Below are 18,224 nucleotides of genomic sequence, written 5' to 3'. Positions count from 1 at the left end.
TAGGAAGAGTAATGAATTAAAGATCACTGTGACAGAGGTGAATAATAAGAATATTTACATGAATACAAATATATCTATATCTTCTGACAATTACAATTGTTTGGGCTAAGAAAGAAATTAACATCTTATATATGTTTTGATAGAAAAGCTGTACAGTATTGAAAAACATATAATAATACAAACTGATCTAGTTATAAACAAGATTGTTTGCATTTCAGGTACTGGAAAAGGACTTACTATAAATGATATAGGTTTAGGAGGTAGTTATGGAGGTGAGGGTGGGGCTGAGAATGAAAACCATTCACCTGCCACAGGCTACGGCTTTTTTAATTCTCCCAGTGAGTATGGTAGCTCTGGAGGAACCGGTCTAAACAGTGCAGGCAGTACTGTGGCAGGTGGGTGTGGTGGAGGAATTCTCAAATTTCACTTGAGTTCAAAAATACAAATTGATGGGGATTTAACTGCCAATGGACAATTGGCTGACTCCACCTATGCTGGTGGTGGATCTGGTGGCAGTATATTCATCAACACCACAGCATTTGATGGCACCGGGAAAATTGAGGTATGTTGTGTCAACACAGGTACTCTTCCTAATTATAGACTCATCCTTATTGCATATGTTGTGATTATATCTAGTCTTGAAGCAAGTATACAATATTAACTTACTCTGTGAAAATTTTTATGGGATCACTAAAAAGTATATATATATGTATATATACTTCCCACATATTTTGCATATCATTGCAAACTTTTTGAAACTAAAGTGCCATTTAGGAGGTCTATGAAAAAAATCATAGATCGTTGTCTGTAGCATTATGTATAAATGCTGGAGAATGTGTGAATTACTTTTCAGTTCCAGTTGGTGTCTTAGAAATAGGTGCTATATCTGTAAGGATTTGTTGTACTGGTAATTTCTTCACCGACTTGCATCTCAAGGTTAATGGTGGAGCAGCGAGGAATGGAGGTGGAGGAGGTCGAGTAGCAATCATCTATGAAGACGACTACTACATTGGTGACATTACATCAACTGGTGGTCTTGGTGATGGTGAGATAGGTGCATCTGGCACTGTCTACAAACGTGACATGGTTACCAGCTCCGGTGCTGAATTTAAACACCTACAAGTCTACAATCAGCAAGGCAATGGGGTAGGTTCTGGGTCTGTGTAACCAGTGTGAACTTAAAATCACTATCATCATAATAAGTAACAGAACTTGTCCATATCGACGACTTCATAAAAGTTTTGAAAGTTATGCTTCAAATTAAATTGTGGAATTGATTGGAAACGATCATTTAAAGGTAAAATAATGAATCATTTAGTTAACATTGATGTAGTGTGTGAAATAAATATAGAACCAGGATACAAAATACAATTAAGGCCCTTTTGGTAAGGTGATATGAAGGTTTGTCTACCTGAAGTAGTCATATTCCGCCGAGGGTATAGCCCAAGGTAACATTGCATTTCAAATTTTGACAGTTTGTTATGGGAACAAGCTTTAGGTTTTTATGGTTATTTGGTTTACAATATAAAACTGACAAGAACGACAACTCTTACGAAAATCAGAGAGAAGGTCGCCATGGAGGCAGGGGCTCAAGGGAGATGTTTTATTTCCCTTTGCTCATGGGGCTCAGGGAAGGATGCGTTTTGTCAAATCACAGGTGCTGTTATAAACAGGGACTGTCTAGATTGTTAGTTTCATATGGTGCTATTTTTTGTCAATTTTGAGGAAAGAATAAGATTGTGGAAAATAAAATGAGAGAAAAGAATTGTTTGTTTCATAAATTGCACAAAAACACATCCTTTCTGCTACAGGCTGATGTGCATAGAAATCCTTAAATCAATTATAGTAGTTAATATGTAAGGTAAGAAAATACCTAGTAAATATGGTATAAAATCTATATAAATTTGGTTATTTCAATAATATGTGATTCTATTTTGTATTAAATAATAATATCTGATATTTAACAGGACTCCAAATCAAGAATCTCAATCTCTGAAGTTCAAACGCCTGAACAAGAGCTTGATTTGCTTGATCTCGGCCAATATGCACAAGTTGGTTTCCTGGCTGTGGACTCCGCTGGCATGCCTGTTGTTGGGGAAAGGACACAGAACTTAACCCAAGTGGGCGGTGATCATACTGCTGTAGTCCATATAGAGCCTGGTTATAAACTAAATATCGTCTTCAACGATTCAGCAATACTCTCCTTTGATGTCCATTTGTATGAGGTAATTGTGTGATATGCTATTATTTTATTGATATTAGCTATTTGCAAATGTTGTCTGGAAACTGCTGTCTGTTAATTCTTTAGATGGAATAATGGGAAAATACTGCTAACTTCAACCCTTCATTTAATTTCTACCACTATTTATGATAATCCAAAAGGGCAAGCACTCACTTTTACTCAAAGTGAAGGGGAGGTGGGGCTAATAATAGGAAAATGAACTGATCTATAATAGACATTGGTGGGCTTATAAACAAAACAAGGACTTATTGTCAGATAAATATGGTAAATATACTGTTCAATAAACCATTGCAGAATGCTACCGTAAACCTGCCGTACGAGACCTTCCTGCTAGACTGTCGTGTGATTCTGTATGGTGGAGTACTACAGGGTGTTGAGAAACTTAACATCTCTATGGATGGCTCCTTCACCATTTACCCACCGGCTCAGCTGGGATATTCCCAAAAAGTTGTTCTGAACAGCATTGATATTCTAGATGGAGGGTTTTTCAATTTCCAAGGCAATGCTGAAAATGATTCCTTGATAGAGATTATATTGGATGGTGGATTCCATGTCCATGGAGGAGGTGAAATGCAAGCTAACAACCTTGTCTTGAGAGGTATGGGTTCTTTTTATGCTAGCACTTTGTATGTAATCTTTATTTATTTTACAGCAATTGAAAAACAAGGTATACCAACTTAATACTTAATATCTTACTGTGGGAGGGTACCAGAGTGCTCTGTGAAAACCCAAGTGGCCAGGTCTGGTCTGGAAATTGAACCGTAGTCACCTAGGTGAAAGGCAAAAGTGTTTATTTATAGAATTGACGTAGATTGTATTGGTTTTTGTGTAATTGCATGACCTGTGAAATATACTGTGTCATATCATTTGCAAGCCATCCACACAAACGCACATATCATCCACATGATTTTCATTTACTGATGCTCATATACAAAACACTTGTGTTTGACCTTTCATCTCGACTTCCAATACCAAAATGCAGGTATATCTAGGAAATCTGGAAATCTGCACCACTTTAATTGAAATCTCATTAAATAACGTGTTAGAATTAATGCTGAATTATTACTAATTAATGTTGAATTATTACTGATGTACTGATCACAAATTTATCTATAAATAATGTCTGACCACTAACCAGTCACTGTTGCGTTTATTTGATTTTAGCTGTCAACATCACTGTAGATGCTGATGGTCTTGTCAACAGCAGTGGAAGAGGTTATGATGCGGGGCAAGGTCCAGCTGCTGGAGTATACAGTCAGACAGGAGGGTCTGGTGCCTCTCATGGAGGTCTCGGTGGTATTGGTGCTGGAACCTCTTATGCAAATTCTGCAATCGGTGACATGACTCGTCCAGTGAACTATGGCAGTGGTGGGTCGGCTGGTAGTGGAAGGGCCTCTGGTGGTGGTATCATCCATCTTAGGGCAGAACACCTGATGGAAATTGACGGATCCGTGACAGCTAATGGCATGGATGCAGAAAGTGGTAGTCAGGGTAGTGGAGCTGGAGGGAGTATACTGCTGGAGGCTCTTCACTTCCTTGGTAAGTAGTGTACAGGATTAGAAAGTTCTGTGGGCATTGGTGGTTCAAAAGTACTGCATATGAAGAGAATGAAGATAAAAATAATGAATATTATAATAGATGTATTACTTAACGGAAGATATCTAATGAAGTTCATGGGGAGTAGGAGTTGTGAAAGGAGGTTAAATTAATATACATCCAAATTGAATTGGATTTATATCTTTGTAAAAATGAATTGTTCAAACAACTTTGATTGTTGACAGGAACTGGAACAATTTCTGCCAACGGTGGTGGGGGTGGAGTAGTACCTAACTGTAACAGCTATGACAGTGAGCGACGCTGCCTTCAGTGTAACTCTGGCTATTTCTGGGTCCAATATAATTGTGTGTCAGACTGTCAGAGTCAAAATAGTCGCTGCTGTGAGTCGTCTACCTTTGTCACCAACTGTGTCAGTGGGGGCAACAGCCGATCTGCCTGTAGCGCTAATGGTGAGAACTGTCAGAGTGGATTCTCGCTTGGAAGCAACACTACATTCCTGGATTACTGTGGGGATATTGGCAGAACTTGTGCTGGTGAAACCAATGTTCTACCTCTGGTAGGTGATATGATCCTATCTCAAATGGCCCTGGTTTCATAAACATTCCTTAATTCCATAACATAAAAGAATGTCCATAGGCAAGCATTAAAGAAAAAGTCTTCAAGTTAGTAATACTGTAAATTCCTAAACTTCTTTTTATATATTCTTATGAAAAATTTGAATTAAGGAATGTTTAGGAAACTAGGGCCAGTAGAGTAGTTACAGTATCTGATAATTACAGTCAAAACTTGCTACTAAAGACCACTCAACAGAGAAAATGGACCTTTATAGATATAGATAGGTGGCCTTAATATAGAGGTTCAATTACTATGCACTTTGTGAAATTGGGGAAGGAAGTTGAATTTATCGACAGGTATTTGATATATTGAGGAGGCCTTTATGACATTATTGATTTTATATGATATTTTGATGTTCAATTTATTTTCAAAAGCATGGTATGTTTTGTGTTGTAAAGTAGTTGTATTTTGTCAAGATAAATACCAACGTGGATTTTTTTTTTTTTTTGCAGAAATTCGGAGGTGGAGCTGGTGGAGGCAGAATGGCTGTTCTGGCCAATGATAGTTATTCCTTCCGTGGCAATTACGAGACCTTTGGAGGAAACAGCGGGAAGGAAAATGGTGGATCAGGCACTGTTTATCTCAGGCAGCCAGACTCTTCTGGTGGTTACCAGGACACACTCAGAATTGATAATGACGGGTCAAAACCTCTCAACACCTTCATTTCAAACCCAGACCAGGACAGCGGGAAGACTTATGTTACTATGGCTAGCACCACAAATACAGAGCTCTACATCCATAATGTCCAGATTTATGGATCTGCACATCTTGTCTTCAAGAATACCACACAGGATGGATCTATCCCTGTACAAATTGGTCATCTCACTGGTGACAAGACTGGAATGCTTCATAGCTTGGCAGATATACCGGAAATCAAAGTGAATGACAGTGACAGTCCTTTTCCATCATCCTTTGCCATATATGAAAATGCTGCCCTGGTGCTGCCTTCAGGTAGCTATATAGCATATTTAATGCTAAATAGAACTTGAGTTTCACTCTATTACATCATATAATTTTAAACTGATTCTACAAATATTTTTATACATTGTATTCACCATGCAGAGTATACCGGTAGTTGGAAATAATTGCCATTGTTTGCAGTCATTGAAGATACCTGAAAATAAATACAGTGTACATAGCAAATACATCAGAATATTTATACCATGGATTATAAATATGGACAATAATTATTATTAGCTTATATGTATGCATGATGTAGTGCACCAGTATAAGTTGCAGGGCTTGGTGGCATATAACGTGAGTTTGAGGCATAAGTCATAAAATTTACTTCTTTCGTCATTTAAGTTACTATCTGATGTATGTAATTATATATATCATATATATCATTCACTGTGTTGTTGATATCACTGTGTTGTTGATATGAAAGTTAAAGATTTGAAATTCTTGTTGTAATTGTACTGTGTTGAAAACATGCATATATACATGCTTACTGCAGAATTTAGGGTGTTGCCCAAAATTTATACCCGTGAACTAGGTCTGACAAGGGCAATTGTCTGTAGTACTTAGCTATTCTATACAAACTGTTTCTATAAACAGTCAGTAAGTGTGTGAGTGTTCTATGACTTACACTTTATTTTAACACATGGTTTCAGAGGTGCACCTCATTCGACTTGAGTACACGACAATCAAACTGGATGGAACAATCAGTGGTGCCGGAAATTTCCACATCGGTCAGGGAGTCAATGTCCTTGTTGGTGAACATGTAAGATCTTGTTTTATATATTTATCGTATGAGTAAATGATCAGAAAGTCTTTTCTTATAATTGAAAAATACAGTTACATGCATATTTCACTTAATTTCACTTAAAAGTCATCAGAGGCATGATGTATTGCCCATAATCCTTAAAGAATAAACAATTTGGTTAAGAAGTTTCCTTGAGTTTTTCATGCACTCATTTAAAGTGATAGGATGCTTGTAATTTACATCAACCCTGTGCAATCGTCAAGCAGAAAATGTTATGAAAAGTTTTCTTAAGTTTTGGTTTACACAACAAAATAACAAACGATGTAAGATAAATTTACAGTATTTATTAAAAAGTTTGCAGATAAGGGGTGCATATCACCTTAGCAGTTACCTCCCTTGGACCGGGTGGGGTATAGCCGTGGGCTATTTGAACCCCGTAATGCTGAAGAGCATGGTGCTGAAAAGCTATGGCCAACAACCCGTTGAGAACATGACTTGGAGGTATGGCTGACCTGAAGCTCATGGGTACCATAGCCTGGTCGCTCAAATGTCCAGGAGTCGGCAAGAGTTGGGAGTTACATCACTTAGGCTTGGGGTTCGACTTGCTGTCTTACCCTGGGCCAGATAGAGTTGATGTATGCAGTCCAGCTAACCCTTGGTTCTGGGGTTGGATTGACCGATTTGTGGTGTATAGCAGTAGTCTGGCATCATTAATAGTCCATGTTATTATGTTATTACATGGTGTCAGTTTACTGCCATAGGCCCAAAGGAGTATGAGAGACATGGTTTATAAGCATGTGATGATACGAGGACCCCAAAGAGGGAATGTAGGGTATGAGACACCTTTATCCCCAGCGCCACCGGGAGAATATGACATAATTGAGAAGATATACAGCAAGTCATAGACAAATTCTGGCAGAATGCCTCAGTATTGAATATAGTTATTGTCCTAAGAGGTACTTAGGTGTAAAAGAAAACAGGGTACTAATGTCAATGACTAGTAAACCTTAGTTCGGTTCTGTATCCCAATTCGGAATGTCCAGATGTAATCCTTACAAGAATGCTGGCCTGCATGGCTACAGAATGTGTTCTGTTACCTTCGTTTCTGTTAGTTGTTGAGTATGAGGGCCGTAATAGTACCGTTTAGATATACTCGCCCTAAACGAATACACACATATATCCCATCTGAATGGTGACAGATAAGCACATTTACACACATATAAATCCAATGGAATATGCACATAAATCCTGTGTGAATGATGACAGATTAGCACATCATTATACATGTTAATCCAGTGGAATATATAGTACTCATTATAGATATACTCGCCCTATAAAGAGTACACACTTAGACACTCCTGAACACAGAAGGCAGCCACTAGGCTACTAAGTATCGGGTGAAATCTTGCACATTTCTGCTTGAGCTTTCCGGAGAATATGATGAGGGGTGCGGATGTATCGACAGTAGCTATCCGATTGCCAGCGTCCGAGCACTTTGATGAGGTGATCGGGGACATCTGACTGGGTGGCAGTAGTTGTGGCTCCTATTCTGAAAGAATGTCCTGTGTATAGCGAATGATTTAGACCTAGTCGGATCAAAGTCTGTCTTAGTTTGTTGATGAAAACATGTCGAGTCAAGGAAGCAGAATGAATGGAAAATAGGGGGTCCGAAGGACGACAACCATTCATTAATCTTTCTGTCAGCATTCTGATGACAGCGGCTACAGCACATACATGGTGATGGGTGCGGAACAGGTGAATAGTGACTCCTTGTCGAAAGGGGTCGGTTTTGGACGCCTAGAGGCGCAATGACATGCTGTTACTGTCCGGTGCTACTTGTATGTCGCTGATACACAAGTGAATTGAGGAATCAAATATGTTAGTGGTGCATGTGAATTCTCCACACCGTAATAACGCGAAGAAGGCCACACAGCAGGCAGCCTCCATAGTAGTGTCTGTGGCAGGATCGAAAACACCCTGTCGAAATGCTGAGCATAACTTAGACAATATGTTGAAAGTTATGGGGAGTCTAGGTTTTACCGGAATTCCCTGTAGTTTCTTTAATCCCCATAATATGGTCTGGAGTCGGTAAAGTGGTAACCCATGAGTATTCACAAGCGGTTTGCTGAGCCCCTGCATAGTACAATGGAACTTAATTCCGTATAGATACAGCTTAATTGTAGAATATTTCAATCTGAGGTTATGATAACAATGAGTCACGAAGAGTATTAATAATTCTTCTGTAACGTTGGTAAACACACTTGCTTGGTTGTTTATACCATTCATGAGGATGATTTAGTTCTTGAAACAGGAAACACCTGATGTGTAGGTAGCTCTAGTCGAATGAGCCACTGCAGCATTCCATAGGTCACGCACTGCTGGTTCTAGTATAGAGGCACATTGTCGTAATCGGGAATAGGATTTTGGCTCTTCTCTGCTGCTGGTGCCAAGTCGTGGAACCGGTCCATTTGGAAATGAGATAAGGCATCAGCAATATTATTCTGTTTTCCAGGGATATGCACGGCTGTGAGAACGAAGTTGTGGATAAAAGTACACCAAGTTAAACGTCGCATAAATGGCATGATATAAGCGCATTTAGAACGCCCTTTCTTGATGATATCAACAGTTGCTTGATTGTCACAGTGTAGTCTAATTCTGAGACCTGACCACTTGTTTCCCCCTATCATACAGGCCAGTATGATAGGATATAGTTCCATGAAAGCAATTGACATTTCAGAACTGTCCAAGGATATTTGATGTGGCCAGTGACCGTGGAACCACTGACCGTTATAAAAAGCACCAAATTGCCATTGTTCGTTCAGCTACCATATTTGGTCTGTCGATTGTAAGAAAGTCATCCAGGTAGTGAATTATGTATTCTATGTGATAGTTAGTTGATAAAATTCAACAGAGAGCGGTTGATAAAAGGTCAAAGATCTTAGGACTGGAACGACACCCAAAAGTGAGTTTGGTATAAAAATAGTATTGTTGTTTCCAGCATATACCGTAGAAAGGCCAGAGTTTTGGAGAAACAGGTATAAGTTTAAAGGCATCTGTTATGTCCAGTTTACACAGCTTGGAGTGTCTTCATGTATGCTGGATTTGATTTATGGCATCATCAACACTAATGTACGACAATGAGTATTCCTCTTTAGCGATTAATTCATTGATGCTGTTACCTTTGGAGTCATGGGGGGCAGAAAGGTCCGCGATTAGGCGTTTCTTGTCAGAGTACTTCCCTGTCGTTATTCCAATTGGGTGGATCCTGTATATATCAAAAGGTGGTTCTGTATAAGGGCCAATTAAGAATTTCTTGTTAACTTCATTAGTTATAAGTTCATCAAAAATGTCTGGTTCAGAAGTGGCACTTTTTAAGTTCTTGCAGATTAGAGATGTGTCTGGTAGTGCAGACATTCCCGTGTCAAAGCCGTCTGATAATCCAGAAATCAAAGACTGCACAAAGTTCTTATCAGGGTGGTTTTTTAGTTCTCTCTACAGTGCTGCTATATTGATAGGAGTTGACGCCTTGAAATCCTGGAGGTTGGCCTTTTGTCATTGTTTAGCTGATTCGTTGGTTTTATGTGTTTTACTTGATTTAATTGAAGATTTCTTAATGTGAAGGTAGGGGTAATTGTTACGGTTACAGCCATCTTGGTCGTTGTAATCGTTGCAGACCTCTTTACCATGGTGAATGACCCTGGTCCTTCCTTTACTGTCTGTGTTGCTGTCCCCATTCCTATTGTTTCCTTTATGGTTTTTTGCTGATGATCCTAGGCCATTCAAAATGAGAGGACAGAAGTCTTCGGTATGATTCATGTTGTTGCACAGTTTGCAGCTGTTACTCCTAAATCCGGAACATATCGTGGTGTAAAGTTGATTGTCCCGAATCGCCCAGTTGACCTTAATGCCACGCTGGTGTAAAAGTGCTGCGGCCCTAGTGGCGAAAGCTTTATGGTATTCATAGAATACAGGACCAGGATATGTTGTGGCTAGTTCTACTATGTCTCGCTCGTAGATGTCTAGCTACTGTCTGCGATTAGGGTAATGTTCACACATGATGCTCCTATATATTGAGAAGGCCTTGACAAACTCTCCGAGAGTGAGAGATTTACATGGACGTGGGTCTGTTTGGAGCGGGACAGTACGCCCCCCAACTTCAGTGAATCGATTGTAGCGTGTGCAATCATAGTCATAAGATGGCAGTAATAGTAGAGCTAAGTTGACGTCCTTACCTTCTATTATCTGCTGGCGTATGGCTTGAGGTACGACTTCTATTGATGGCAGAGATTCTGATGAAATTCCTGTCTGTTGTAGAAGGACATCAGGCTGAGGCACATAATTGTTTGGTATGCCTCCTGCTACAGCTGGGGGCTCTAAGGTCGGTGAGGTTGGTGAGGTCATTGAGGTCATTGAGGTCGCAGTCAGGACATGACCTGGTACAGCTGGGGACTGTCCCGCTGCTACTGTATTTTGGCAGTATTAATTGCTCCAGCCTGGTTACATGTGCTTGTAGAGCCTACATTGCCTCATTTGATGAGGGATTCCTGCTGTGGTAGCCAGGCTGTGTAAGGTCATTATCTCTGTAGGTGGCGTCACATCACTGTTACCATCACTAACACTGGTATTATTTTCTTTGTACAGTTTGACCAGCATAGTTTTGGTAAAACCTCTTGGTGGTCTGATGTTCTGCTCCAGCAGTCGTGTCCTTATTTCACCTATAGTCCAGTTTTCTGGCTTATTAGAGTCCCAGTTGCTGACATTACCACCTGTCGTACTGACAGCAGAATAGAGAGTATATTGTTACTGTCTTCACGAGGTTGACCTTTTCCACGTCCTGACATATCTATAACTGATGAGTGTTTTGGAAGAATGTCTTGCTGAGGATGTGTCTGTTAAGTTGTGACAATTTCGGTGAATGGATGAAGTTGTAGCAGTCTCTGATGAGAGGCCAACAAAACACAGAGTTTTGGAATATGACTGTTTGTTCCAGCAGTTAGAACAACAATGGCAATTTGGATAGAATTTCTGAGGAGAAATTGACATTAGCCATGTGACCGAGCGTGGTCTTCTGATTGGATCTCTTGACATCCTTACCTTGTTAGTAAGGGGCTGTTTAATTAGAATATGTAAATTAGGTGCAGGAGTAAAACCTCCCTTCATAGATAACCGTAGGGTCAGGGAGGTCATGGATAGAGCCAGACTGGTCAAGACTGAGTGATAAGGGTAATTAGATTCCCCAAGATAACATCTGCATGCAAGTCTTATCTGTGCCCATTACATTCAGACTGGGAAGTTGCTTTGATAAGGTTTGTTTATCTGAGAGACAGAGAACATAAAGACTAGCAGGTGCTTTGAGTATATATTTGCACATGTGTGCAGTTGACAAGCGGACATGAGATGTCCTTTGATACAGTTTATTTAGCCTTGGCATGACCTGTACTGGTCAGCAAGGAGGAGCATAAATCTCCAAAAGCTTCAAGTGAAGCCCTGCAGTGTGTTAAATTGACTGTGTTTGGATGACAGGCAGGCCCCATATCTGCTGTGTAAACCTGCCTAATATTTAATATTAGACTTTAACTAAATTTTAAATTTCAAATAGCTCATTTCCCTTCAAAGTCGGAGTTGGGGGCATACATTTTTCAAGAACATATTTATTGTCCAATTAATATGATCTTAGTTTTAAACATCATTCTCTTTAGATTTATTCTATCTACCAATGGTTGTGATTTCAGGGTAAGACAAGTGGAAGTGCAGATAGAGAGTTTCATTTTGATACGCTGCAAGTGTACGCAGATGGTAAAATGTCATCCGACTTCATCAACGAATACATTCCTTCTTTGGTTCTCAATGTGACTGGTCTTGTCCGCCTTCATGCTGGTGGAAGGATTGAGGTATGTGTATTATGTATCTTTTGGCTCTCTTATACTGTGGAAAAGAAAATCTCCATTTCCTGTCAGAAAGAATATTGAAATATTTTGAATTGGACTGTTATCAAAATCTTGGTTTTATTAGAGAAATCTTTTCTGGTTTGTTGAATATTGATTCTACAAGAAATCTTATTTATGGTACAGGCACCGTGGCTGGAAATAACAGCTGATCAGGTACAACTTGACCCTGCTGGGGTCATTGATACCACCTTACGAAATGTCAAAACTGCCATGGATAGTCAGGATGGAATTAACGCTCCTACTGGAGGTTGGTACAATCTTAAATTAAAGAACTTTCCTTTCAATAAAGAAATATTAGAATATTTTACTTTCAGTTTTCATGTTATTTCAAAAAGAGATCAGTGTTATTTTTTTACTGTAGAAATCGCACTTTATTGTAATTATATAATACTATACATGTTTTTCATTTAAAGCTTTGTGAGAAGTATACAAATTTTGAGCGTAATTTAATATATCATAAGGTTTGTTTTGTCATGATGGTGATTATAAAAATTATTATATTATTTAAAAGAATTTTTTGAATTTTACTTTTTAGTTTTCATGATATTATTTTGAAATGAGATGTTATTCTTGACTAGTAGATATGCCACTTTATATGTTAATACTTCATGAAAAGTATACAAAGGACTATCAGCTGGTATTGTTTGAGATAAAGGTGTAAGAGATATTTGTATGGCCTCTGCATTATAGGAGGGTCTGGTGGTGGAGGAGGTGCTTCCGGTGGACAGGGGACAAACCAGACTGTTGTTGGAGCTTCCCCATCCTATGGTGATATGTACTTCCCAAAAGAGTTCGGTGGCACTGGTGGAGATGGAGGTGGTTCTAACCTCAACCTTGGCTGTACACCAAATGAAACCCATACAGGTGGCAATGGTGGTGGTATTGTCCAGATGACCATCACCAGGGACTTGGTATTGGATGGTGAGATATTGTGTAAGGGGTCACCAGGGTCCGGACCAAGAGGAGGTGGAGGTGGTGGTGGCAGTATCCTTATCAAGACCAATCAGATGACTGGAACCGGACTTCTCAGTGTAGAGGGTGGCAGTGTGGCCAGTGGCACTAACACTTGTCATGGTGGCGGTGGTGGTGGTGGGCGTATTGCCATTCACTACAACAACACTTTAAACTACAACGGGGAAACTCACTCCCACGGTGGAAGTGGTGGATTGGAATGTGGTGGTGCTGGCACTGTGCTTCTGAGAGACACCTTCACCGAGTCTGATATCCTCAGGATAGATAACAAAGCTGTCTGTACACCTCTGGATGATTCTATTGACTTCAGCGTGTTGTCTGATACAAGACGAGGGGAAGTAAGCTGTCAGACATGGCTGTTTGATCCAACATCTCCTGTGTCTCACACACACAACTTCAGTGAGGTCTCCCTCAAAGGCAAGGCACAACTTGCTGTATACCGACGCAACATTGACTCATTCAATCAGTATGTCACCATTAACAAAGGCAGTGGGGACAAAACAGGCACATTCCATGTCGGTAATTTACAAGTGTTTTCAGCTACTCTCCATGTGGATAGCCCTGAATTAGATTTTGGACTGAAAATATATCAAGGTGGTACAATGAAAGCAGAGGAAGTGCTACTTGTACAGGGTATTACCATTGAATTCCAGGGGACGCTAGAAGGAGCAGAACATCTCATCATTGGGCCTGGGGGACGCATCATTCTCAAGTAAGTTTGTTACTTTCTACAGTAACAGTTTATTTGTAGCCATGTTAAAGCAAAATGGAAACTAAACAAGCATTTCCTGAAGATTTTCCTAAAAATATTCAAACATGATCAATACATTCCTTTAATATATTGATAAATTCTAATATAATATTATGGTAGTATTTTCTATACATTTAATCAAAATTAAGGCTGAATCTGAAGAAAGTGAATTCCTATGTTATAATTAAGATAAAATGCAAATATTTCACAAATTGTTGCAAAACAAAAAAATCATTATTTGAAAAGTTTATTTTAATATGTCATTTAGTAACTTTTGAACACTTTATGAAAATGTGATAATTATTATAATTGCAGATAAGATATTATTCTAAAGTCATACAATTCACATTTTATATATAATAAGTAGATTTTATGAAAATGTCCAGACTCATTTAAAACATTGAAGAAAACATTGGCTCAGTGGACCTTTCGGACAATTCTAAATGTATTGGTAATTTGATTTGAACTGGTGACTTTGTATTTACTAGTAAATACATTTTTTACTTTGTGAATTAAGGCCGTACACCAACACCAGTGTAGCCACTACAGTAACAAATGAGATCACATTCACAAGCATCACCATACAGGGAGGTGGAGTACTGGAAATCAACAGTGAAGCACAGGGAATGGTCCTTATTGGCAACACATTCCATGTAGAGAGTCGTGGATTACTGGACGCTGATAAAATTGAGCTCCGAGTCGCCAACCTAATTGTGGATGACTCTGCTACCATCCGAACTGATACCAAAGTGAGGGAAATTAATGACTTAATTTCCTGAAACAGGGTGGAGGGATTTGGTTGGGTCCCTGCTAAATTTATGTATAATGAGTGGATGATTTTTAATTAATTTAATTGTATGGTTTGTACCTGTCTGTATAAACTGTATAGAACATTGCTGGTAGGGTCCCAAATGGGAGAACTGGCAGCTGACTAGCTTGGCTGCTAGCAGCACCCACACCAACCTGGAGAAACAATTGCATAAAATGTAGTAAACATTCTAGCTTGTAAGACATTCTGGAATTTTGATTTAAAAAAAAAAGGACCAGGATCAGGTTCAATATGTAAATCAGTTTTCAAAAAGGTAATTTCTGTCTATTGAAGATTTTGAGCAAAAGTAATCTTTATTGTTTTGATTTTGTATAAAACTATGTATGCTTCTAGATGATGGATATTGTGCAGTAATAGGTGTCTTTACTTGAATGATATAGTACTCAGTTCTGTAGAACATTTCTTTGTGTAAGATAACTAGGCTTTTGGATTGTCTACTATCTGATACCAGTTAGTTTTGATGCAAAGACTGTTAGCTTAATCTCTGCATGAAACCATGGTATTGCTGGTTTAGGGTCACACAGGAAAACAATAAAATTAATTAGATAAAGGGCAGCAGAGGTCTGGGAATGGAGCCCTATCTCCAGAGCTATTACTTAGTAATGAAATCTGCCCAGTCACCAAGTGTATAGCTTTAAATCACTGATAACTAGCTGTTGACAAATATGTTTTGGGTATCAAGTGTACCTTGTGTAAATATGGTCAATATCAGAAAACTTCTGATAATTTAAATCAAATTTGGAGAGAGTCTATAGGTTTCTAATTGATTAATCATATGCATATATATTATGTAGTGATAATGTGCAAGTGGAAAGCATGTCACATTGATACTATTTATGACCAATTCGAACTGTGACCTTTGGTGACATATATATCACTCTTCACATTGCTCTATGTTGTGACTTGTGCAAATGAAAAGTAGGACAACATCTAGGATGAACACCATATGCTCATCCTGGATTTTACAAAATTAGGTCAGTGACCTACTTTTTAAATAATAATGATAGAACAACATCAATTGACATCTAGGGATGATAATTGCATGCCGATAGCAAATATTACAAAATTAGGTCACTGTGACCTACTTTTACAATAATTATAATAGGGCAATAGAAATAGACCTCTAGGATGGGAAAGGCATGCTGATAGCAAATATTGCAAAATTAGGTCTCTGTGACCTACTTTTTGAATAATTATACTAGGGCGACAGAAATGGACATCTAGGATGAGAAAGGCATGCCGAAAACAAATATTGCAAAATTAGGTCACTGTGACCTACTTTTTCAATGATTATATTAGGGCAACAAAAATGGACATCTAGGATGAGAAAGGCATGCCGATAGCAAATATTACAAAATTAGGTCACTGTGACCTACTTTTACAATAATTATATTAGGGCAACAGAAATAGACATCTAGGATCAGAAAGGCATGCCGATAGCAAATATTGCGAAATTAGGTCACTGTTACCTACGTTTTCAATAATTATGTTAGGGCAACAGAAATGGACATCTAGGATGAGAAAGGCATGCCAATCACAAATATTGGAAAATTAGGTCACTGTGAACTTTTTGAATCATAGTAGCTATAATTACATGATCAGGTGAGTGTTTAGGCCTATAGGCCTCTTGTATGTATATGATTTTGATTTTAACTTGATAAAGAAAATTCACATGTAATAAAATTTCAAATATTGTGCCAAAATTCTGGATAAAACTAATTTTTAGTTTTCAAATTGGCTGTAATGAAAATGATTTCAGTTGTGGATGGGCATTTAAAATTTTTTTAAGAATTTCAAAATGTATCTAAACATTGGGATCATAACATTAGAATTTTGGCATTATTTTGATAAATTCTATGTAAATCTTGGCATAATAGGTGTTTTGGTGCAGACACATTTAGTCAAGATATAAACTTTCCTATTCATTCTGAATATATACAATTTCAAAAAATATAATATTACAAACCATTCTTATAAAATGTATTGTAATCTCTTGTGATTGGCAGGCACCTATTGGGGTAGACGGTGATGGCGTAGGAAGGGACAGCAGTGGTGCCGGTCACGGGGGTATGGGTGGAACTGGTACTATCGGTAGTGCAGGTGGACTGTTCTATGGGGCCTTAAAAATGCCCCAGTCATTTGGCAGCAGTGGTGTAACGAATACAAGCACGCAGACCTATGGAGGTGGCGTCATCAAAATAGAGGCATCTAACTATACAACTATTGATGGTAGGTCTTGATTCAGACTTTTATGAAAAGTGACAGTAGTGTAAGTCATATCTTTAAGTTCAAGTTCTCTGTGCTGTATCTCTTATCCATCAAGCAAATTTGAAAGAGTTTTATAAAGATGATACTAACATGACAGAAATATACTTACAATCAGTATCATTTTCAAAAAATGAAACGGCTCCACACATCACTTATGGGATTCAAACTCAGAACCTTTCGGTTGTAAAGCATGGAGCGTATTCATTACACTACCAGTCATAATACTTGTCTATAATTATCTGTATATGGATATCCACTCAGAGAAAGCATAAATTTAATCAGAAAATAAGTTGACATAAGCAAAGTAGTGGGACACTCCCTAATTATTTACATGGTTTTGAATCAAATCTCTGATAAATGTATACCGTAAATATTCGGGTATAGTGCGCACTCGCGTATAGTGCGCAGGTACGTTTTTGAGGTTCATTTTCAAAAAAAAAAAAAAAAAAAATTTTTTTTTTTCAATATTCAACTGAGCGGTAGAAATCTAGATGAATTCTAAAGCATGAGATGATAGGAATTTGTAACTTATGAAAGCTTATTTACCACATTTAATTGGAATCACCGGTCAGATTTGACACATTGGATTGACAGGTTGTTTACATTATACCGCGACAGGCCTGGTCAGCTTGCAAATTGTAGCGGTCCCATCTACGCTGTTGTACAAACAAAATAATTAATCCTACCCTCAATTACCTTGTGATTTTCACGCAGGTATGATCTCTTGTGTTGTCTGTCCACGAACATACAAAGCTAATTAAGCTCAATTATAACAAGATTGACTAGTAAGCTGACTGCTACGTAATGTAACACAGGCCACCATTTTGTATACAGTACGGAAACAAGCCTGCTGTCGTCGTGCTGGTCACAACTTTTATGTCAATGAATTAACATGTGTAATGGATAAATCTACAGTGCAGACAATAAATAAGAGTACCCTGGTAGTTTTCACAGTCAGATCGTATTTTATATGGCCAGTTGGTCAGTGACTGCCGCACGAGATCAAGGCATTAGTGTTACCCTTGCCTAATTGCGCATGCGTGCTGTTACAGCTTCCGTAAATAAACAAGTTGAACGTTATCAGTTTCTGGCAGCACTCTGGATTAATAAGATGATTAATTTAGAAGTATGAAATAACTAAGTACTGCTATATCATTTCAAGTTTTGTTTGATGTTAATTGAGATGTTATACATCGTTTTGGACCTGAATACGGGAACATGCTCAAGTGAGATCGTATGTGTACGGAACGTGTGGCTCACGATCGACTTAGATAAATCCACGTAGACCGTCTAATTGCTGATAAATACACAATTTCAAGGAATTAAACATCAAAATA

At 38.4% G+C, this 18,224-nt stretch overlaps 1 protein-coding gene across 1 annotated transcript; it reads left to right on the top strand.

Moving 5' to 3' along the window:
• Positions 1 to 58: 58 nt before the first annotated feature.
• LOC117331105 lies at positions 59 to 17,149 on the top strand. The gene is made up of 14 exons (XM_033889700.1): positions 59 to 98; positions 219 to 562; positions 937 to 1,146; positions 1,968 to 2,225; positions 2,537 to 2,840; positions 3,407 to 3,781; positions 4,024 to 4,355; positions 4,867 to 5,365; positions 6,028 to 6,137; positions 11,852 to 12,010; positions 12,191 to 12,314; positions 12,758 to 13,751; positions 14,308 to 14,539; positions 16,626 to 17,149. The coding sequence occupies exons 1-14, from the start codon at positions 59 to 61 to the stop codon at positions 16,857 to 16,859; spliced, it is 4,215 nt and encodes a 1,404-aa protein (XP_033745591.1). The 3' UTR covers positions 16,860 to 17,149.
• The last annotated feature ends 1,075 nt before the right edge of the window (positions 17,150 to 18,224 follow it).

This window comes from Pecten maximus, chromosome 7 (genome assembly GCF_902652985.1).
Source record: "Pecten maximus chromosome 7, xPecMax1.1, whole genome shotgun sequence".
Lineage (NCBI taxonomy): Eukaryota > Metazoa > Mollusca > Bivalvia > Pectinida > Pectinidae > Pecten > Pecten maximus.
This window is presented reverse-complemented; position numbering and strand designations above follow the sequence as displayed.